The sequence below is a fragment of the Trichomycterus rosablanca genome, chromosome 11 (genome assembly GCF_030014385.1).
Source record: "Trichomycterus rosablanca isolate fTriRos1 chromosome 11, fTriRos1.hap1, whole genome shotgun sequence".
Taxonomy (NCBI): domain Eukaryota; kingdom Metazoa; phylum Chordata; class Actinopteri; order Siluriformes; family Trichomycteridae; genus Trichomycterus; species Trichomycterus rosablanca.
Window position 1 is genome coordinate 5,755,910 of NC_085998.1, and position 23,531 is coordinate 5,779,440.

The 23,531-nt window shown below is 41.3% G+C and overlaps 1 protein-coding gene across 1 annotated transcript; it reads left to right on the forward strand.

The window, feature by feature from the left end:
* Window positions 1-1,625: 1,625 nt before the first annotated feature.
* kcnk6 (potassium channel, subfamily K, member 6) lies at window positions 1,626-17,883 on the forward strand. Its single transcript, XM_063004469.1, has 3 exons — window positions 1,626-2,000; window positions 6,932-7,327; window positions 16,845-17,883. The coding sequence occupies exons 1-3, from the start codon at window positions 1,673-1,675 to the stop codon at window positions 17,048-17,050; spliced, it is 930 nt and encodes a 309-aa protein (XP_062860539.1). The 5' UTR covers window positions 1,626-1,672; the 3' UTR covers window positions 17,051-17,883.
* Window positions 17,884-23,531: the final 5,648 nt, after the last annotated feature.

Here is a 23,531-nt window from a genome sequence, read left to right on the forward strand (position 1 = left end):
GCACTGGGTCTAAGGGGCTCCCCAGGACAGAGCCGGCCCTCTTAATAAGTTTGTTCAGTCTCTTCCTGTCCGCTGTAGAGATGCTGCTGCCCCAGCATACCACTCCATAAAAGATGGCTGATGCCACCGATGTATCAAAAAAAGTCCTCAGGAGTGCCCCCCGCACTCCAAATGACCGTAGTCTCCTGAGTAGGTAGAGTCTGCTCTGACCTTTTTTATAGAGTGCCATAAAATAAATAATTTAAATAATAAATAATAATTTAAATTTAAATTTAAATTAAATAATTTAAAGAAGCCATAGAATTTATTTCCTTTTAAATGTTTTACTATTATTGTTGATTTATTTATTTTAATGTGGGGTGGTGTTAAAGGGTTTGTTAATGTTGTTGTTCGTGTTAAAAAACTTAATTTACATTTTAGGCATCATGTCTTTATCCAGAGCGACTTACAGTAAAGTTACAGTATACCGTCTGAGGAACTGAGTGTTAAGGGCCTTGCTCAAGGGCCCAACAGCAGAGGCTTGAACCAGCAACCTTCTGATTACCAGTCCAGCACCTTAACCACTAGACTACGACTTGTTTATTAATAAAGTAAACTTATGAAAGCCAGTCTCATAAAAAGAACAGCTGATTTGCCGAAATCACTTGAATCCTAAGACTTGCATAAAATGTCTTGTCTTGTATGATTGTTGTTTGTATCCTAGGCTCTCGGGTTCAAACCCCACTTCTGATCACGGTTTGTGTGGAGTTTGGTATGTTATCCTATTGTCCCTATGGGCCTTCTCAAAGAACTGCGAGCAGGAAATTGCACAATGTTGTTTCATGCCCAACATACAAATCTGGGTTTTTGAAAGAAGTAGTAAATAATACAAACCAGATCAACTCCTCACCAATCAGGCTTTTGTGAACCAATTATTTGTACATTTAAGACATTTAACTTCACAGGAGTTGGGGCGTCACGGTGGCTAAGTGGGTAGCACTGTCGCCTCACAGCAAGAAGGTCCTGGGTTTGATCCCCAGGTGGGACGGTCCGGGTCCTTTCTGTGTGGAGTTTGCATGTTTCCTCCGGGTGCTCCGGTTTCCTCCCACAGTCCAAAGACATGCAAGCGAGGTGAATTGGAGACATTAAATTGTCCATGACTGTGTTTGATATAACCTTGTGTAATGAGTGACTACCGTTCCTGTCATGAATGTAACCAAAGTGTAAAACATGACGTTAAAATCCTAATAAACAAACAAACACACGAGTTGTGTTAGGACATATCCAGTTCCTCCTTCGCTGCTGAAAACCTGATCCTCTCAGAAGTGGCATTAGGAGTCATTTTACTCATTCGATTCTTTCAGACTACGAGTTGAAGTGAATCGAATACGATTCGTTTGATTCACCGAATAAAACTGTTAATTAATGTTACTTAGTTACATTGATGCTTGTGTTTATCATATGATAAGAGCTATAGGTTCACTTTTTACGTATTAATTTCATAATCACTTGGTTTCGTTAGTGATAGAGAGTTGATTTGTTTGCATACGAAATTATATGAGTAGGATTTGATCTTATCTGGCAACCCTAGAGCAGAGTTTCACAGCAGGACGTGAGTGTGTTTGTGTATAAAGCAGAAGAACAAAGCTCAGGTCGGATGTTCATTTGAAGTGTTTGAGTGTGTGTTGTAAGCATGGCCAGTGGGAACAGTGGTTACAGGTCGTGTGTGATACTGCTGGTGCTACTGTGCGGGTATGTGGTTTACTTGCTCCTCGGAGCGGCCGTGTTTTCGGCACTAGAGAAGCCAGTGGAGGAGAAAGTTCTGGCCGAGCTGAAGCTCTTCAAGCAGGAACTCTTGGGGAACTTAAGCTGCCTGAACACCAGCACGCTGGAACAGTTAATTAATACTTTCATTATTGCCAACAAGTACGGGATGTCTCTACTGGATAACTCCACTGAAGACTCAAACTGGGACTTGGCATCTTCTCTGTTCTTCTCCAACGCTCTGCTCACCACCATCGGTAAGTCAGATCACTCCTTAAAACCTGACTTCCATCATCTCTGAAATCTGATCTCTCTTCTTCTAACATCCTGCTCACCATCTTTGCTGAGTATGAGCTGGGTTTAATCTTGTTCCTCCCCAAAAAAACTGCTCATCACTTTTGGTGAGTTCATAGTTCCTCTTTCAATCCTTGTTTACCACAGTGAGACATAGGATAGGGCAGCTGTATCCTAGTGGTTTAAGGAAGTGGACTTGTAATCGAAAGATTGCTGGTTCAAGCCCTACCACTGCCAGGTTGCCACTGCCGGGCCCTTGAGCAAGGCCCTTAACCCTCAATTGCTTAGACAATATGTTGTCACTTTGAATAAGAGTCAGATTTTAGATCTCTGACCTATAAAATGCTGCCAACATTGGTGAATCTTGTTCTCATCTGTGTTGTTCTCATCTTCAACTGAGAGTCTGATCTCTATGTTTTCTCCCAACACTTTGCACACCACCACTGACTGGTGAGTCTGATCTCTGTTTGAACACCCAGTTTACCATCATTGATGAATCTGGGTAAATCATTCTTTGCGTATTGGTTCAGAATGGTGCAGTAGTTTTTCTATCCCTAGACCTGGAGCGGTGCATCAGTTTGATGATCAGATATGCGTTGATTTAAATAGGTTTATCCAATGTTAGGCATAGTAGTTCACTGTAGGATAGTGGAACGTTTTTAAGTACTGTGGTCTTCTATACATTTATTAACAGAGTGAAACCAATGGCAGTCCGCGGGCCATATTTGTCTACTGGTCAGACTTTGGACGTGCCTGCTCAGACCTTTTTTCTGACATTGTTCATCATTGAAAGGATTTTCAGCCAGCAGGCTGTCAGAGTGAACAATGTATTTCCTCATTCTTTGAAGAAACGTCTTTGAAGTACGACCAGAGTTGAAGGTGGTTCACACCCGACATGTTTCTGCAGCATTCTTTAGCTGTGTACACATACAGGTACATTTTTACTCCAATGGAAGGGATGTTTCTATCTGATCTCCAGAGCTTTCTTCTTGTGACTAAACAAAAGACTAGTAGCCCTATTTATATGTAAATTTATCCAAAACGGACTTACAGGGGTTGGACAAAATAACTGAAACACCTGGTTTTAGACCACAATAATTTATTAGTATGGTGTAGGGCCTCCTTTTGCGGCCAATACAGCGTCAATTCGTCTTGGAAATGACATATACAAGTCCTGCACAGTGGTCAGAGGGATTTTAAGCCATTCTTCTTGCAGAATAGTGGCCAGGTCACTACGTGATGCTGGTGGAGGAAAACGTTTCCTGACTCGCTTCTCCAAAACACCCCAAAGTGGCTCAATAATATTTAGATCTGGTGACTGTGCAGGCCATGGGAGATGTTCAACTTCACTTTCATGTTCATCAAACCAATCTTTCACCAGTCTTGCTGTGTGTATTGGTGCATTGTCATCCTGATACACGGCACCGCCTTCAGGATACAATGTTTGAACCATTGGATGCACATGGTCCTCCAGAATGGTTCGGTAGTCCTTGGCAGTGACGCGCCCATCTAGCACAAGTATTGGGCCAAGGGAATGCCATGATATGGCAGCCCAAACCATCACTGATCCACCCCCATGCTTCACTCTGGGCATGCAACAGTCTGGGTGGTACGCTTCTTTGGGGCTTCTCCACACCGTAACTCTCCCGGATGTGGGGAAAACAGTAAAGGTGGACTCATCAGAGAACAATACATGTTGCACATTGTCCACAGCCCAAGATTTGCGCTCCTTGCACCATTGAAACCGATGTTTGGCATCGGCACGAGTGACCAAAGGTTTGGCTATAGCAGCCCGGCCGTGTATATTGACCCTGTGGAGCTCCCGACGGACAGTTCTGGTGGAAACAGGAGAGTTGAGGTGCACATTTAATTCTGCCGTGATTTGGGCAGCCGTGGTTTTATGTTTTTTGGATACAATCCGGGTTAGCACCCGAACATCCCTTTCAGACAGCTTCCTCTTGCGTCCACAGTTAATCCTGTTGGATGTGGTTTGTCCTTCTTGGTGGTATGCTGACATTACCCTGGATACCGTGGCTCTTGATACATCACAAAGACTTGCTGTCTTGGTCACAGATGCGCCAGCAAGACGTGCACCAACAATTTGTCCTCTTTTGAACTCTGGTATGTCACCCATAATGTTGTGTGCATTGCAATATTTTGAGCAAAACTGTGCTCTTACCCTGCTAATTGAACCTTCACACTCTGCTCTTACTGGTGCAATGTGCAATTAATGAAGATTGGCCACCAGACTGGTCCAATTTAGCCATGAAACCTCCCACACTAAAATGACAGGTGTTTCAGTTATTTTGTCCAACCCCTGTACATTACACTTACAGTATACAGTCTGAGCAATTGAGGATTAAGGGCCTTGCTCAAGGACCCAACAGCAGCAACCTGGAAGTGGTGGGGCTTGAACCAGCGACCCAATGATCACTGGTCCAGTACCTTAACCACTAGGCTACATCTGGCCCAGATGGCTACAACTGTAGTCAATCATAATCATGTAACAACACACAGTGTTAAGTGACACTGAGTTTTAGAAAACCCACAATAAACATATGAAATTGTTAATAAGGGATCAACTGTTCTGAACCTTTAGTCACATCAAACATTATCATTAACAAATCACTGAAACCCCAAAACTGCCATAAAAGCATTTGTCGTCCTAACGTTATGGTCTTTAATACAAGTTTGGGCAACAAGATGCTTAGTCTAGTTGTTTTTCACTCTTATTCAGGTCGCATTTGGGTTTTTTTGGTTCATTTATGGACAATTACTGGGTTTATAAACCCCTGGAGCTCAGGCACTGCCATTATCAGCTGCTTGGCTCTTGGCATTGAGCCACACCAGCTCCCATACTGGGTTTATAAAAATGTGTTATATTTACATGTGATCACTCAGCTGTTTTAGAGCAGCAGGACTAAAAGTCAAAGAATTAAAAAATCTTGTAGGTACATTTAAGGTGGGAAGAAATTTATCTTTCAAGTTTTTTTCATGAGTAGTGAACATCGAGACTGGAACCCATGAGCTGGGTCGTACCAGTGCTGCTGTTTCTCACACATTATCCACATGTGTTTTTTTCAGAACGTTTATTTTCGGTCCTGGTAAACTCCGGGCGGCCGTGAAACAGAACACAGTATCAGCTTTGTTCCTGAAAAAGAGGAAATTCTGATCAGCCAAAGAGCAGAAAGATTTCCTTCATCCTCCATACCGACGTGAACATGTTTATTACAGTAGCTACAGAGAGAGAAAGAGGAAGTAGATCATTCAATAACACCATCACTGCCATTATGGTTTTATTTTCATTTACTCAAACTCCAACCAAAAACCCCATAAAAATGTACTGAGAGTGAAACTAAACTGAATGTGGTTTTTACATTATGATGGTTTATGTGCTGCTCAGTTTTTTTCAACCAACATCTGATTTCTTTTGAGTTTCTGTGTTTATACTGATTAATACTGATGAGAGTTTTCAGTAAAATCCACCAACAAACACAAGCAGAATGAGTGATGAGGAATATGCAGCTAAAAACAAAAATAGTCGATTTATAAATGTAACTTTACAGCTCTTTATTCATGTTTAAAACCATTAAAACATAACCATCTTACTTATTCAAACCACATTTTGATGAATAACAGTGTAAAAGAACACAAATCCGTAGAATGTAATCTGATTTCTCCGCTTTTTTGAGTTGTATTTTTGTGTGGAGTTCAGATGAATGGACATAGAGTTTGTAAGACAGCAGGACAAACAAGGACATGGACTGAAAGAGAGACGGAGATAAATGGACAGTAGAGATTTAGAGACTAACAGATAGGAAGATTAATGGACAGACAGGAAGAGATGAAATGATGTGGATAAGGACAAACAAGAAGATTTACAGATGCAGGGACAATAAGTCTCTCAGAGGGACAGACAGAAAGACTCACAGACGGATGGGCAGACAGGGAGACGAATGGATAAAAAGACTAAGATGGATGAGTGGCCAGACAGAGGGATAATATAATGGCTGGGGAATGATGACTGGACAGACAGGGAGATGGACAGCTGGACAAAAAGAAAAAGACAGATTGACAGACAGAAGAAATACAGATGGACAGACAGGGAGACTGGGAGCTAAACAGACAGGAAGATGGACAGCTGGACAGACAGGGGGACTGTGAGATGGACAGACAGGAAGATGGACAGCTGGACAGACAGAGACTGGGAGCTGGACAGACTGGAAGATGGACAGCTGGACAGACAGAAGAAAGACAGATGGACAGACGGAGACTGGGAGCTGGACAGACAGGGAGACTGGGTAATTGACAGACAAGAAGATTGACAGATATGGAGACTGTCAGAAAGGGGGGAAGATTAGGAGATGGACAGACTGAAGAAGGTCAGATGGACAGACAGGGAGATGGGGAGCTGGACAGGTGGGAAGTTGGACAGAGGGAGATGGGGAGCTGGACAGACAGTGAGACTGGGAGCTGGACAGACTGGAAGATGGACAGATATAGAGACTGTCAGAGAGGGGGGCAGATAAAGAGATGGACAGACTGAAGAAAGTCAGATGGACAGAGAGGAAGACAAACAAGGAGCTGGACAGACTGAAGACAGATGGACAGACAGGGAGATGGGAAGCTGGACAGATGGGAAGTTGGACAGAGGGAGACGGGGAGATGGTAAGACGGGAATATTTTTGGAAAGGGAGACAGACAGGGACCAAGAGACAAAAAAAAAGACAGATGGATGAACAGGGGGATGGACAGACGCGAAGATGCACAGATGAGGAGATGGATGGATGGACGGACAGATTGGCAGTTGGACAGATTGGCAGTTGGACAGACTGAAGACAGACAGACAGAGACAAATGTTTCTAAATAAGTTTTTTTTTTCTTCTGTTCTCAGGTTATGGAAACACGGCTCCTCTATCTAACGCAGGAAAAGCTTTCTCCATCGTCTACGCAGTATTCGGCGTTCCGTTCACCATGCTGGTCCTGATGGCTTGTGTACAGCGCCTCATGGTGCCGCTTACCCTTCGTCCGGTGGCGTTTTGGCGCCGGCGGTTCGGTTGGCATCATCACAAAGCCAGCACACTGCACTTCATCCTCCTGTTCCTGCTGGTCGTCGTCTTCTTCTTCCTGCTTCCTGCTGGGGTTTTCAGCATCTTAGAGGAATCCTGGTCATTTCTGGAGGCTTTTTATTTCTGCTTCATCTCCCTCTGCACCATCGGCTTAGGAGACTTTGTACCAGGAGAGCAGCCCAACCAGAAACTCAAACCCCTCTACAAGATCTCCGTTACGGGTAAGAGAGCGAGATTCAGCCATCAGTCATTCATTTCTTTCCATCTGTGATAAGAGTTTTGTGCACCATGGTCTTGAGAGCCTGGGTTCCCACTTTTGGTTACGGTTTGAGTTAGACATGTTTTCTGCATTTACATGTGTGTTACCCCAGCATTCATCTAACCTCCCAAATTGTGCAGTAGGTGGATTGACCGTTCTTCATTGTATATGCTTGATGTGGCCAAAAATATGTGGATGTCTGACCATGAGCCTGTCATTTTAAAACCACGGAGGCTGAAAAACCTGGAACTTGATGCCTATTTGTCTAACGAGAACTTGTAAGGTCAGGCACTGATGTTGGACAGAAAGACCTGGTTTGCAGTGTGCACCACAAGTTCCTAAGGTGTCCAGTAGGGCTGAGGTCAGTTCCTCCACACCAATCTTGTCAAATCAAACCATGTCATTATTGATGTGGCTTTGTGCACAGGGGCTCAGTCGAGTTAAAACACAAAAAAGGCCTTCCCCAAACTGTTAACACAAAGTTGGAAACACCTGAACGCAATCATCTGGATGTAGTGTCTACAAACTTTTGGCCATATAGTGATGATATAGTGAAGTAAGTGCAGGAGTGATGGTGAAAGCTAGAAGAGGAAGGCATGAGAATAAATGATGTGGTGAATGTTGTAAACACTAAAGCTGCTGATCCTCATGATCCTGGTGCTCAGGGCTGAAGATCTGATGATGTATTATGAAAACGAGAGGATTAAGATCCATGAAGAATGTGATTGTTCATACACTGTAAAACTGGATGACAGCCCAGAAAAGCTCAGAGGAACAGGTGGAACCGGTGGAGCTTAATGGCTTTAACTCATTTATACTCAGCTGGAGTTTTAAACGTTCATTCCTGATAAGGTTAAAGGTTGTGCAACACATATACACCGATCAGCCATAAGGCAAGGCAAGGCAAGTTTATTTGTATAGCACCTTTCATACACAGTGGCAATTCAAAGTGCTTTACATAAGGAAAAAAAAAAATTTATTAAAAGCATTAAAACATTCCTGAGATCTAAAACCTCAGAAAGACTTCTTGCAAACATTTAGTTACAATTAAGAGAACATGAAATTCAAACAAGAGAGATAAAAAAAATTAAGGACATGAAAAATTTAAAGAAAATATTGTAAAGTATAACCTACAATTTAGGGAATATGAAATTAAAACAAGAGAGATAAAAAATTAAGAACATGAAAACTAAAAGAAAATATAGTAAAATATACACTACAATTTAGAAGAGCATGAAAAACTAAAAGAAATATGGTAAAATGAGGGTAATGGCAAAAATTTCGAGCTCAATCATAGGCACAAGAAAAAAGAAATGTTTTTAACCTGGATTTAAACATTTCTACATTTGAGGAACATCTAATATCTCCTGGCAGTCTGTTCCAGTTATATGCAGCCCAACAGCTAAATGCTGCTTCACCATGTTTAGTTTGGACTCTGGGCTCAACTAGCTGACCTGAGTCCATGGATCTAAGAGATCTACTGGGTTTATATTCTCTAAACATTTCTGAGATGTATTCTGGGCCGAACCCATTCAGTGATTTATAGACCAGTAGCAGCACTTTAAATTCTATTCTGTAACTAACTGGAAGCCAGTGTAGAGATTTTAGAACTGGAGTGATGTGCTCAGTTCTCTTCATCTTAGTTAAAACTCTAGCAGCAGCGTTCTGAATGAGCTGTAACTGTTTAACATTAAAACCACCTCCTTGTTTCCACACTCACTGTCCATTTTATCAGCTCCACTTACCATATAGAAACACTTTGTAGTTCTACAATTACTGACTGTAGTCCATCTATTTTTCTACATACATTTTTAGCCTGCTTTCACCCTGGTCTTCAATGGTCAGGACCCCCACAGGACCACCACAGAGCAGGTATTATTTAGGTGGTGGATCATTCTCAGCACTGCAGTAACACTGACATGGTGGTGGTGTGTTAGTGTGTGTTGTGCTGGTATGAGTGGATCAGACACAGTTTTTAAATAGTGTCCACTCACTGTCCACTCTATTAGACACTCCTACCTAGTTGGTCCACCTTGTAGATGTAAAGTCAGAGACGATCGCTCATCTATTGCTGCTGTTTGAGTCGGTCATCTTCAAGACCTCCATCAGTGGTCACAGGATGCAGCCCACGGGTCGCTGTTGGCTGGATATATTTTTGGTTGGTGGACTATTCTCAGTCCAGCAGCATCGATGTGTCTTATCCACTCATACCAGCACAACACACACTAACACACCACCACCATGTCAGTGTCACTGCAGTGCTGAGAATGATCCACCACCTAAATAATAACTGCTCTGTGGTGGTCCTGACCATTTAAAGAACATCATAAAAGGGGGCCAACAAAGCATGCAGAGAAACAGATGGACTACAGTCAGTAATTGTAGAACTACAAAGTGCTTCTATATGGTAAGTGGAGCTGATAACATGGACAGTGAGTGTAGAAACAAGGAGGTGGTTTAAATGTTATGGCTGACTGGTGTATCAGCCCCCTTTAAAATAATTGTACCTCTAAACTTAAAAACAGGTTAACAGCAACAACTGCAACCAAACTCACTGTAACTGGGGATCAGACTTTGCCATCAATCTTGGCCCAAAAGTATTTGGGCATCTGACCATCAGCTCAGCTCATCCAATTTCAAACCCACTTTTACAGCTCCACTCTTTGGGGTAAGCATTCCACAAGATTTTGGAGTGTGTTTATGCCATTTAAGTCAAAAGAGCATGTGAGAGGTCAGGCACTGATATTTAGAAGAATTAGAAGGTCTGGGTTGCAAGCAGCATTCTAATTCATCCCAGTGTGTTCAGTGTGGTTACGATCAGGACTTTGTTCAGACTAGGGATGCACCGATCCAACTTTTTCAGTTCCGATACCGATCCGATACATATACTTTGCATATCGGTCGATACCCGATACCGATCCGATACCATTGTTGAATTAATAAACCGTATACTTTATCATGTGGGAAAGACTTAAGGCATCAGGATCGACTTAAACATTACTTAGTTTGCGAAACAAAATATAATTAACACAGATATAAATGTACTGAACTGCTATTTATTTGTCAATAAAATAATAAACAATTGTGCAGGACATTGGCACAGCATTCAAATTTAAAATAAAAAAGGCAAACTTCTTAAAATATTTTTAAATAAATTAAATGTATCAGCTGAAACTGAAGTAGTTACACAAACAGTAATTAATCTTATTTTTTAAATATGTAGTGTAAACAGTAATTCAAAATCTAGCAGCGGAAGAAGAACCTGAGAATAAACGAATACCTTGGTACAATACAATCAGTAATCAAACACTGTAAACAAGCAAACATCTAGTGCAATTCAACATAAAGGGTGTGTTCGAAAAGCTAGTGCGCGCTCTACATAGACGCATTTTACGTCATCCTGTGCGCGCTCCCGAGAAGGAGGCTGTTCCAAATCTTCTCTCTTTCTCTCACAGAAAAATAAACATGGCTGATGGTGCGGACAAACGAATGGAGTTATTATCAAACGTAAATAAAATATTACTGATTTTTAACCTGTATAAACTTGTACCGAGTGTTTTTATTTGCAAGTTCGGGCTTGTCAGGAAATGTAACCGTTATCGGTACCTGAAGGGAGGTGTTATATTGACGTTAGCATGCTGTGCTACCTCAATCCATTGGTTTTAATGGCAAGATGCTAAACGTGAAACCCGATGGAAGCGCTGTCTAAGTAGCGCGTTCGAATAATATTGACTTATTAGAATCCTCTCTACTGAGGCAGCATATCGGCCCATGGATCGGCCTAATTACCCGATATCCGATCCATCTCATTTTGGTAATATCGGCACCGATATCCGATCTTAATATCAGATCGGTGCATCCCTAGTTCAGACCACTGGAGTTTCTCTACACCAAACATAGAGGCGCAGTCATGCTGAAACAGGAAAGGGCCTTCCCAGAACAAATGCCCACATAGTTTTGGTTATAAATTGTAAATTATACACAAGCCTCCGCTGATTTTGCAGAACATAACACTTTAATATTTAGACTAATGTGAGAGGAGCACAGCGCAACGTTTTCACTCATGACTGTTTCTATAATGTTTAACGTAAAACCATTAAACTCACTTAAACCACACAGTCCGATGTCAATAAAACAACTCGTAATGCAAACATGTCATTACTGCCTACTATTAGAGTTCCTGTTTCTCACTGTACTTAAATAGATTCAGTTAAGTTCAGTTCTGAAGCTGAATGTGAAATCTGTGAATCTCTCACTGTAGACCTGCCTGCCACTGCTGCTGATGATGATCAGTGTTGAAGTGGTGCTTTGTTCTTTCTCTTTTCAATTGACACCTTGAAGATAAGCTTAGACCTTCTCTGTGAGAAATAACACCAAGTCTCTAATCAGTTGCACCAGTGTCTCAGGAGGCCACCAGCTGCTCTCTTACCAAGATTTAGGGTCTGGGGAAACCTTTAAAATATTTGTCTATGAATGCTGCTGGAACAGATCAACCCCCAATGCAATAAACACACAAAGCTTATTTTTCATTTATTTATTATGATTTCTGTTTTACACTTTGGTTACATTCATGACAGAAACGGTAGTCACTGGTTAAACAAGATTCATCAGTTCACAAGTTTATATCGAACACAGTCCTGGACAATTTTGTATCTAGAATTCAATTAATTTGCATGTCTTTAGACTGTGAGAGGAAACCGGAGCTCCCAGAGAAAACTCACGCAGACAAGGGGAGAACATAAAAAACTCCACACAGAAAGGACCCGGACCGGCCCACCTGGGGATCGAAGGCCCTTCTTGCTGTGAGGCGACAGTGCTGCCCACTGAGCCACCATGCCACCCTAACACACAAAGGAAACAAGTATAGTCTTAAGAGTAAACATTTCCCAAATAGTTTTGATTCTGTTCTCTTGAAGGTCTTTGAATCAACTGTTGGATTTGGTTCCTTCTTCTCTGATCACAGCTTTTCACTCCCGATGCATTGCTGTGATTTCAGAAACGCAACCTGAAAATTATATTACACAAAGAGAAAGCTGTACATCTGGACCTGAGCTCATTTCAGACTGACTGAAATACAGTAGAAACGTGTTCTGTGGTCAGATGAGTCCAAGTTTCAGCTTGTCAAGAAAAACAGCTCTGTGCCAAAGTTGAAACAGACCATCCAGACTGTTATCAGTGGAAAATGCAAAAGCCAACACCAGACATGTATGGGGTGCATCAATGTCCATGGCATGGGTGAAGTTACCATTGACATGGAAGCGTATACTGGGATTTTAGACACATGCTGCCTTTTCCCAAGAAGTCCATGATTATTTCAGCAAGGCGATGCCAGGCCTCATTTTGCAGCTTTATAGAGGCAGAGTGTGTGTGCTTGACTGGCCTGCCTGTAGTCCATATCTGTCTCCTGTATGGTGTGTCATGAAAAAGAGAATCAGACACCAGTGACCACAAAGTGTTAAGCAACTGCAGTCTCGTATTGAGCAAGAATGGAGAAACAATTTCAGTTGCAAAACTCCAATGTCCCCACACTATTAAAAATCTCATTAATAGAAAAGGTGATAAAACACAGTGTTAAACACGCCTCTGTCCCAACTTTTTTTGCAGTGTGTTACAGGCATCGAATTCTACATTATTTCTTTTCTTCTACTTTTATCAGTGACAAAAGATTCAAGAGAATCAGCAAATCACTGATTGTTATTCTTACCACATATTACAAAATGTCCCGAGCGGCACAGTGGCTAAGTGGGTAGCACTGTCGCCTCACAGCAAGAAGGTCCTGGGTTCGATCCCCAGGTGGGGCGGTCCGGGTCCGTTCTGTGTGGAGTTGTTCTCCCTGTGTCCCCGTGGGTTTCCTCCGGGTGCTCCGGTTTCCTCCCACAGTCCAAAGACGTGCAAGTGAGGTGAATTGGAGATACAAAATTGTCCATGACTGTGTTTGATATAACCTTGTGAACTGATGAATCTTGTGTAATAAGTAACTACTGTTCCTGTCATAAATGTAACCAAAAGTGTAAAATATGACGTTAAAATCCTAATAAAAAAACAAACAAACAAAATTTTCCAAATGGGGTTTGTAATATGTATTGGTGTTTAACTTTCACTTCTTTATTTTTTTATGATGTTTAAAGTAAGTAAACCTGCATGTTTTTAGACTTGAATAAACAGGAAAATGATGTGTTTTGTTAAAACAAATCTTAAGAACTTGAGGCTGTAATTGGTTTTTTTTTTAGTTCAGAGTACTGTACTGTACTTTTTTTTTTTTTTTTTTTTTTTTTTTTTTTGAAGATTTGAGGAATGTAAACTGAGGCCACAAAACACACTGACATTCAAACTGTGGTGCAAGTAAAGAAGAACAAATAATGAACCACCCCTTAGTTCTATTTGCCTTAGTGTGATTATTTAGACACTGAACTCTGTCTAACCGGATGTTTGTTCTCATCTGGTCAGTCACTGATAAACAGATACTTCATACATCCCAAAGAAAAAGTTTAAAGATGGATCATTTAATCAATTAAAACTGCACAGTGTCTATGGGTCATTCCTACAATTCGGTGCCTTTTGTGTCCCCAGTACTGATCATTATATTTATTAAATAAAATTTAAAACAATACAATTTCTAAACATCTTACTGAAATAATTTTAACACTTTCAAATACTAAACACAATGTTTTCTACCCCCCAAAAATAAAATGACTGTATACATACTGTTTTTATCTCTTAGATACCAGAGGTCTTCCCATGTCCCCAGTGCTGTACATTCTGATTTAGTGATGATATATGAGGTTTAATCATGAAAAAATATCTCAGTCTTTCAATACTGTTTAAAAGGTTTTGAATAAGTCCCTCTAAACCCTGGATTCTTTATGAGTTTGATTTTATTGCTGATTATGAGGGTTTTTTCACACGTCCCTCAAGTTGCCGTCCACCCTGTTATTTCTTACTACTGTCTCTTAAAATGAAGAGCTGTTTTACATACTGACATCATTTCCTGGAGCTCACATGATCTTTTTGGAGGGAAAACCACTGTGGAAGATGAGCGGCTTATTAAACTCCTCATTTTAATGTCGTTTTTTCCACATTGTATCCTAAAAGTCTTATATGGTCAACCAGAACATGTCCACCCTGTTATGGGATATATGAGAAAAAGCAATACGATTTGATCATTTTAAAAATAATCACACTAAAAAGCTGAAAATTCTTTGTCTGAATTCACTTTTATGCTAGCATGGTTTGCTCACTTGCTAGCTAATGGCTAATTTTATGTCAGAATGTCCACCCTGTTATGGTCCACTCTGTTACAACCTAATACGTAACAGGGTGGACGTCACAGTGTATATGAGGTTCATGTGTAATTTAGCTTGACCAGTATTAGGTTGGAAAAGTATAACACATCCTTTTTATAATAAAGCATGAAAAACAAATTAAAACAGTGTTTCATTGTCAAAGAGCTTTAAGGTCCAAAAGGCACCAAATCCCAGGAATGACCTCTACACTCAGGTCTAATAATAAAATGATTTTTTTTTTTTTTCTTTGCATTTTTTCCAATTTTTCCTCAGAATCTAGTCATGTTAAATTACCTGATTGTATTTTGCTTCGTCTACTGCTTCTTTTCACCTTGCACGCTGGTTTGTACGGAGATCTGTATCGTGCTCAGAGAGTCACACACTGATCTCCATTATTCCCCGCCTCAGTGCAGGTGCTATTGATCAGCCAGCAGAGGTCATAATTGTATCAGTTATGAGGAATCCCCTCCAGTATTCCCACTAGTGCAATTGTCCGTATAGTCGCCTATCAGTAATGGGGCTGAGATTCAAATTTGTGAGTTCAAAATGTCAGCTCTGGTTTGCTAGTGTTTTACCGCTGCGCTCCTGAACGCCTTACAAAGATGATTTTCTGACGACTGCAATTCATATTCACAGACAACAGTCATAATTAATCTCTTAATTTATATCAAATGAAAATGTTGCATTATTTTTTGTATCAATGATCACAGAGCCTGAGATTCTAATCAGGTTTTAATCTGTTTTGTTTTGGTCTTCAAACTGTATTTGTATGTTACACCACATTCTAGGTCCTGACCAGGTTCTTTTCTCACCTCCTCTCCTCTCACCACCACCACCTCCTCTTAGCTCATCACCTCCTCTGTCACCTCACCAGCTTTGCTATATGTAGACATTTGACAACTTTTTGTGTGATGACATTCCTCCTAAATTACTGAATTTATGTTGCAGCAACACTGCAACAGATCTAACAAAAATTACACTGATCAGCCATAACATTAAAACCACCTCCTTGTTTCTACACTCACTGTCCATTTTATCAGCTCCACTTACCATATAGAAGCACTTTGTAGTTCTACAATTACTGACTGTAGTCCATCTGTTTCTCTGCATGCTTTGTGAGCCTGCTTTCATGCTGTTCTTCAATGGTCAGGACCCCCACAGGACCACCACAGAGCAGGTATTATTTAGGTGGTGGATCATTCTCAGCACTGCAGTGACACTGACATGGTGGTGGTGTGTTAGTGTGTGTTGTGCTGGTATGAGTGGATCAGACACAGCAGCGCTGATGGAGTTTTTAAACACCTCACTGTCCCTGCTGGACTGAGAATCGTCCACCAACCAAAAATATCCAGCCAACAGTGCCCTCTGGGCAGCGTCCTGTGACCACTGATGAAGGTCTAGAAAATGACCAACAAACAGCAGCAGTAGATGAGTGATTGTCTCTGACTTTACATCTACAAGGTGGACCAACTAAGTAGGAGAGTCTTATAGAGTGGACAGTGAGTGGACACGGTATTTAAAAACTCCAGCAGCGCTGCGGTGTCTGATCCACTCATACCAGCACAACACACACTAACACACCACCACCATGTCAGTGTCACTGCAGTGCTGAGAATGATCCACCACCTAAATAATACCTGCTCTGTGGTGGTCCTGTGGGGGTCCTGACCATTGAAGAACAGGGTGAAAGCAGGTTAAAAAAGTATGTAAAGAAACAGATGGACTACAGTCAGTGATTGTAGAACTACAAAGTGCTCCTATATGGTAAGTGGAGCTGATAAAATGGACAGTGAGTGTAGAAACAAGGAGGTGGTTTTAATGTTATGACTGTTCAGTGTATGCTTTCAACTGTGGCAACAGTTTGGGGAAGGCCCTATCCTGTTCCAACATGTAAAGAAAGATCCATAAAGATGATTTGATGAGTTTGGTGTAGAGGAACTCCATTGGCCTGCACTGAGCCCTGTCCTCAACACCACATTTGGTATGAGGTTTAGGAACCGAGGTGCCTTCTTGTCCAGCACAAATGCTCTTTGGACTGAATGTGCACAAATTCCCACAGATGCACTTCAAATTTATTTGCTCAGGTGTCTACATACCTTTTGCCATTTAGTGTAAATAGATGTCAGTATCCAAATGTAGCAGCAAGGTTCCTGATGGTTCCTGATGTTCTGTTTATACCTTCCATCTGTTTTTTAGTGTACCTGTTTTTGGGATTGACGGCGATGTACTTGATCCTGCGTTCCTTCCACAAACTGTCTGATGTTCTGGGCTGGACAGCGTTTTTCCAGATGCCCAGCTGTGATGAGAAGGAGGAAACTGAGGAGGAACCAGTCGAACAAGTGTCTGATACCAAGCCTCTGGATCCAACTGCTCATGTCTCTTACAACTCCATCAGCAAATAGGACCTTCAGCAGGTAGAACCATCCGGAAATGATCTGAACCCTCACGTCTCCTACAAATCCACCAGCAGGTAGAACAATCCAGACTGACACTTTCCTTAGAGGAACATGAGGAGCACATTACTGTTACATTATTGTTTACAAACCATCATTTTCGGTTTGTTTCTGGGTGGACTTTAGATGTTTCTGGACCAATCGTTAAATACTTCTTTGAGATTTCTTGGACCACAAAGGACTAATGCATTATGGGTAAAACAATATTGTAAGCCATCATATGTGACGTTAAGTCTATTAGTTCTTCATGTATTCTTTTAACTGCAGTGCAAATAATGACGTATCAGTTTTATGGAGGTTTTTGATCCTTGACATGTGGAGATGATCTAAAGTGCTTTACATCACGCATGCAGTGGGTTAAAGATAATTAAACTGGACATGAAGTTTAATTTTGTAGGTTTAAAAAGAATTATGCAGTTTCTTCGTGTTGTTTCTTGTTCTTGCCACTCAGGATCGTTTCTTAAATCCCAAAAAATGAACTCTGTCCTGCGCTGCTTTATAACCCCGTGGTGGTTAAAGAAACGCTCACTGTTTGGTCGCACAATTCTGCCTTGTTCTGGGTTTGTGTGGTACCAATCAGAAAATGGACCACTTTTTAAAGGGTAAAATAACCCTTAAGCATTGAAGATGTGATGGTGGATATTTGGAGTGTAATTATCAGTGGCAGTATCGCCACTCCAGTTTACTGAACCTGTACGACTGTGTGTAATCAGACTGTAAATGTTTTACCAGGAACAAAAGGGATAAAAATAAGAGCAGTAAATAAAGATAAATTAATACAAGTGATTGTTTGTATTTTGATCAGGGTCACAAATTTGGTGTTTGTTTGTTTATTAGGATTTTAACGTCATGTTTTACACTTTGGTTACATTCATGACAGGAACGGTAGTTACTCATTACACAAGGTTCATTAGTTCACACAAGGTTATATCAAACAGTCATGGACAATTTTGTATCTCCAATTCACCTCACTTGCATGTCTTTGGACTGTGGGAGAAAACCAGAGCACCTGGAGTAAACCCACGCGGACATGGGGAGAACATGCAAACTCCAGACAGAAAGGACCCGGAACAAAATTACTGAGTGTAATGCAGTGACACATCTTGACTGGCCGGTAGCACCAATGTAAAGCTGTTTATTGATATTTAATTCTATTTTAAGGTTCCAATTAAAAATTTAAATCTAGCCGCTCAGGTGGCGCAGCGGTAAAGTACGCTAGCTCACCAGAGTTGGGGTTTTGAATACATCGTATCGAATCTCAGCTCTGCCTCTCCGACTGGGCGGCTGCATGAACAACGATTGGCTGTTGTTCATAGGGTAAAAAGTCGGATCATAGGTCCTCATAACTGGTGGCACCTGCACAGGGCTGAGGAATAATACCGATGGGGGTGTGGCCCTCTGTACACAGTGCCTGTCAGTGTATGAACTCGACTCGTGCAGGTGAAAAATGCAGTCTGTACTGACTGTACGTGTCGGAGGGGGCGTATGTCAGTTGAGAGGCGTCCTCAGTCAGCGGTGAAGGGTCGAATCAGTATAGAGGACGCAATCAGGGTAATTGGACACGACTAGATTAGGGAAGAAAATTGGGGGGGGAAATAGAAAAAAAATAAATAAAAAATAAAAATCTAAAAGTGGATCGAGTATAAATATTGTTTTGTACATTTACAGTTTGGTCAGTTAAACAAGGGCAACTAAAATCCCACAGGTAATGAGGATGCTTCCGGTGTGAACACAGAAAAAATGCTTCTTTCTGATATATTTCATTGGGTGCTGTCCGTTTCAGTCAATAATGTATATGATAACAATAGATCATGTAAAAATAAAAATGCAGGTATCACACACTCCAAACACCCCCGCCCGATGCTGCGCGGTGTACTATGCAGGTGAGTTTGCCTCAGCAGCAGCTAATCAGGGTCTCGTTTCTCTGGTGCAGGATTGTTGTTGTACAGTAAAATGTCAATTGTACCGTATTGGGATAGACACGAGTCAAAACAAGTGGACATAGTAAACGCAAAGTGTTTATGGTCCAGTGTGAATAAAGAAGCACGAACGTCTCTGTCCCCACCCACACACTCACCAGAAGTTCCCAAGCCCAGCGGGTCCTGGATCTGTTCAGAGGTTTCCCCTCCAGCTCTAGTGGGAGGCCAGGGGACATTCTCGTACAATGCAAAACCACCTCAACTGGATCTTGTCACCCGCTCGCAGACAGCAAACCCACGAGGAACTAGTGGTGGTAAATTCTGTTCATTTTATGGACTCGGGTTAATCTGAGTCACTCAGTAATGTGATCCGGTTGACTTGAGTCACTTGTTCTGACATCTTGATTGCGATTGATTTACTGCATGAAAATGCATCCAAATATCACTTGTCTTCTGTGCTCTCATCTTCTGTAAATAAATCCTTCTCTCTTAATTCTCTTGGCACCTCACACTTCTCTTATCAGTGACAAGTTGACATTTTTTTCCTAGTGGAATCTTGATCATGGGGGAGAGGGGGGTGGACTCACTTACCAATCAGATGGGTTATAATAAAATATATAACTATATTTTGTTGTTGTTTTGCTTACAAGAAAATATGCTGCATTACTCATCTGTACCACGACTACTGATAATAATAATAGCATGTGCATAAAATCAGCCACATAACGAACACCAGTGTGTTTAACCGCTTGTTTATTTGAATATTTAACTTATTACTTAGATTCATGGACTGGAGTGAAGTCGGTTCAGCCAAATCATCTGAATCCGCTGTGTTTCCGGTGAGTCTGCGCACTCGCCTCGTGTACTTAACAGCAGTCGGTCAGAGGACTCATAGGATCCGGGTTAATTGAGATTTTGGACTCTTGATTCCTGATTCAGTACAAAGATTCGAATCATTAACCCGGGTGATTCAGGAACCGCCCAGCTCTACGAGGAACCTCGTTTGTGCCAAACTTCCTTCATTTCATTGAAAAGCTGAAATTAAATTGAAGGGTTTGTTTGTTTAATTCTTAACGCCATGCCAGCTACAATGGTTATTATCACGGCTAGCTAATAAGTTATGTAAACATCAGTGCGTATGGTGGTTTAGAGTGTTTGTGTGTCTGTGAACTTATATGGTGTTGGTAATTGCAAGTGATTCCAAGAATGTAAGCAGTTTTTTGGGGGTACTGATGTGAAGATTTCCTTGTAGCTGTTTGTACTGTAGAATTGTGTTCTGATGGTGTTCATTTGTTGGCATGAGTAGAGGATATGTTTGATAGAAGTTCTTGATCTACAGAGGAGGCAAGTGGGGACCTGGTCTCCTTTACGCAGGTGTGTATGGGTCAGTTTGGTGGGTCCTATGCGGCATCTCGTGTATATACATTGTTCCCATCGTTTTTTGGGGTATTGAGCTTTATCAGCGTTTATGGTAGGGTGGATCTCAAATAGTTTGTTGTTGGTATGCGTTTCCCGTTCTCTTTGCCAAACTTCTGCGGCGTATGCTTTTATGGCTGGTTTGAGATCAGATGGTGGGTAAGGACATTGTTGGAGTGTGGACGTTACCGCTTGCTTTGCTGTCAAGTCTGCTTTTTCATTTCCTTTAAGAAATTGAAGGGTTAATGTGAATAAAATGTCTTTAGATAATGTAGAATAATATACTGTGTTTATTTAATTCATATAAAAATACAGATAGATACAAATATAAACACATTGTACATGGGTACAGATTTCTAGAACTTCAGCTCCTGATTCTTCAGGTTCTGTGTGGATTTAAGAGTCAGTCATTATTATTTAAAACTAGGAGAACACTGAATAATTCTAACCGAGTGAAATAAATATTCTGATCTCAGATTTAATAAACAGAAGAAAGAGTTCTCTTGAACTCTTGAAACATACATTGTTAATACTTAATAATAAACTGCTGTAATTGTGTAGATGTGTTATAAACGTGATCACTGGATGAAGCTTTGCTCACACCAGGTGAAATCACACTTGTGATTCATGACGACGAATCATTTCACACCTCAAACCTGAATAAAATTCAGTAGATAGACTGGACAAAATGTCACGCAAAATGTACAGCTCAGGTCAATCTACAGGATGACTATCCTGATCAAGGTCAGTGTGTCCAGTACAGTAACACAACCTGGAAAGAATGCCAATCCATGACAGGGCCTCAACCACCCCCAGACATAGCTAATTATGTCTTAATGTCGATGCCCGACTGGCTGATAGCACCGCTAGTGATTCGAACCCTGAATGAAGTCTTCACAATGAGACTGGAGTCAGAAACCACTGTTGAATGTGCGTGACCTTTGAGCTCTCAGACGGCACTGCATAAAAATCTGTCATGCTACTGTAATAAATATAGCCACACAGGCTCAGGAGTACTTCTGAAAACCACTCTCACTTAACACAGTCCACCACTGAATTTAAAAATACATCAATTCTATACAAAAACACCTCCAAGTTCTCTGGGCCAAAGGCAGCTGAAATTGTGCTGTGGTCAGTCCATTGTTCAAGTTTCCGGAAAAACGGACATCGAGTTCTGTGCCGAAGATGAAAAGAACCATGCAGCCAGCATCTGTCATGGTATGGGGCTTCAATTATTAAACCGTATAAATACTTGGACAGGTGAGACAGATTTCCATGTGTTTAAGACTGGTCCAGGTAAAACGACACGAACTGCAGCTTTCTGGTGTAACCGAATCTCTTACAACCATAATAACCCACACAGTTCATTATAAACACCTTATAAAACCGTCCAAACACATAAGTTCATAAAGAGAAATGTAGAAATAAACACAAAAAGTCACGTCCCTCAGCTGGGAATGACGGGAGTGTTTCATTCACTTAGAGTTTGGTGTGTGACGTCATAACTTGTACAAAGTCCCTTGAGTCCTCAGTGCTTGTAGAATTAAATGCACACACAGACTCTGTAACTGTTTATATCTATAATACCGTTTATGAGTTTCTGATGCTCGGACCGACCAAACCAAACACAAGCTTCTGTGGAGGCGTCCAGCTTTCCTTTTCCTCGTAAACGATCTAATTCTGGGTTCCTGCTTCACAATTCTGGAGGTTAAATAGCCGTAATCATTTCAGAATGTAAACCAACACTGCAAATCAGATCTGCTGAAATCTTCCGTATGAAACATTTATCAGACTACACTTCATTTCATCTAGAAGTTGAATCCTGAACACACGTTGCTTTACACACACACTGTAGTATTTTTAATGATATCTGATCATTTCTACCAGGCAGCACAAACCCTGTATATGTGAATTCATGTGATATGTATTTTCCTATCAAAATAATTTAAGTTTTGAGCTTCCTGCCCTATTAATGACTAAAGCTTTTAAATTTCTACATTCTGAATGCTGAAATGGTTCATACATTTAATAAAACATTAAACCACTGACTGCATGGAAAGTCTGAATCCCGTATTGTGTGTTACACGACTAATATATAACGATAATTATACACCAATGAGCCAAAACATTAAAACCAGCCCTCGATAATGTCTATTCTGTAGCACTGGTGCATGTGAGGGTGAGGAATCTATCGGATGTTCGGACCGATGGTGCTTCCTTGCAGTTCACATGTTGAATGCAGCAGATCTGATCAGCATAAAGACCTGAGGGACTTTGATAAGGACCGGATCGTTACGATCAGACGAGTTGAAGTGGTGGCAGCCATGGTCAGTACCCACCAACAGTGGTACGAGGAGGGACGAGTCACCGACCCCTGCGGCCAAGACTCACTGATGCCATAAAACATGAAGGCTGTGGCGTCCGGTACAGACCAACATAATATCTACTGTAGATCAAACTGAGGTCTGGGGTCAGTCAAAGTACTAATGTTACTGCCTGTCCACCGTCGAAAGCACCTACAATGGGTACGCAGGTATCAGAACTGGACATCTGAGCTACAGAAGAAGGACGACTTCATAGGTCGGACAAATCCGACTTCAGGATGATCCAGCTCACAACGTTCAGAAGCTGATGGTAACGTCCTGGTACCAGATACCACAGGACACCCTCAGATGTCTCACCCTCACGTCCATGTCTCGGTAGGTCGGAGAAGCTTTCTTTATCTATAGTGTTATTTTTTTTTACCTAAACAGTAACGTCCCTGCTGGCAATCATTTAAATACACAGAACAAATTCATAACTTCTTACAGAAACCTCTTTTACATACACTGTAGTGTAAATCCCATCTTTAACTGAGCTGTATCTATTTTTTCCAAAGAGGGGAAGACGTGACTAGAAAAGCAGAGGGTGAAAAAAACAGATACAGTCGATTTAGACTAGGATAAAACCACAGAGGTGCTCCAGTAAGATCTGGACTTATTCTGGGTCCCCCGTTACACCAGTCCACTCTGTATGGTGCTGCAGATGCAGAAGGCATCGTTTCCATTCTGTGTATTAAAATGCACACTGGATTACAGAAACTCGATCTATTTTGT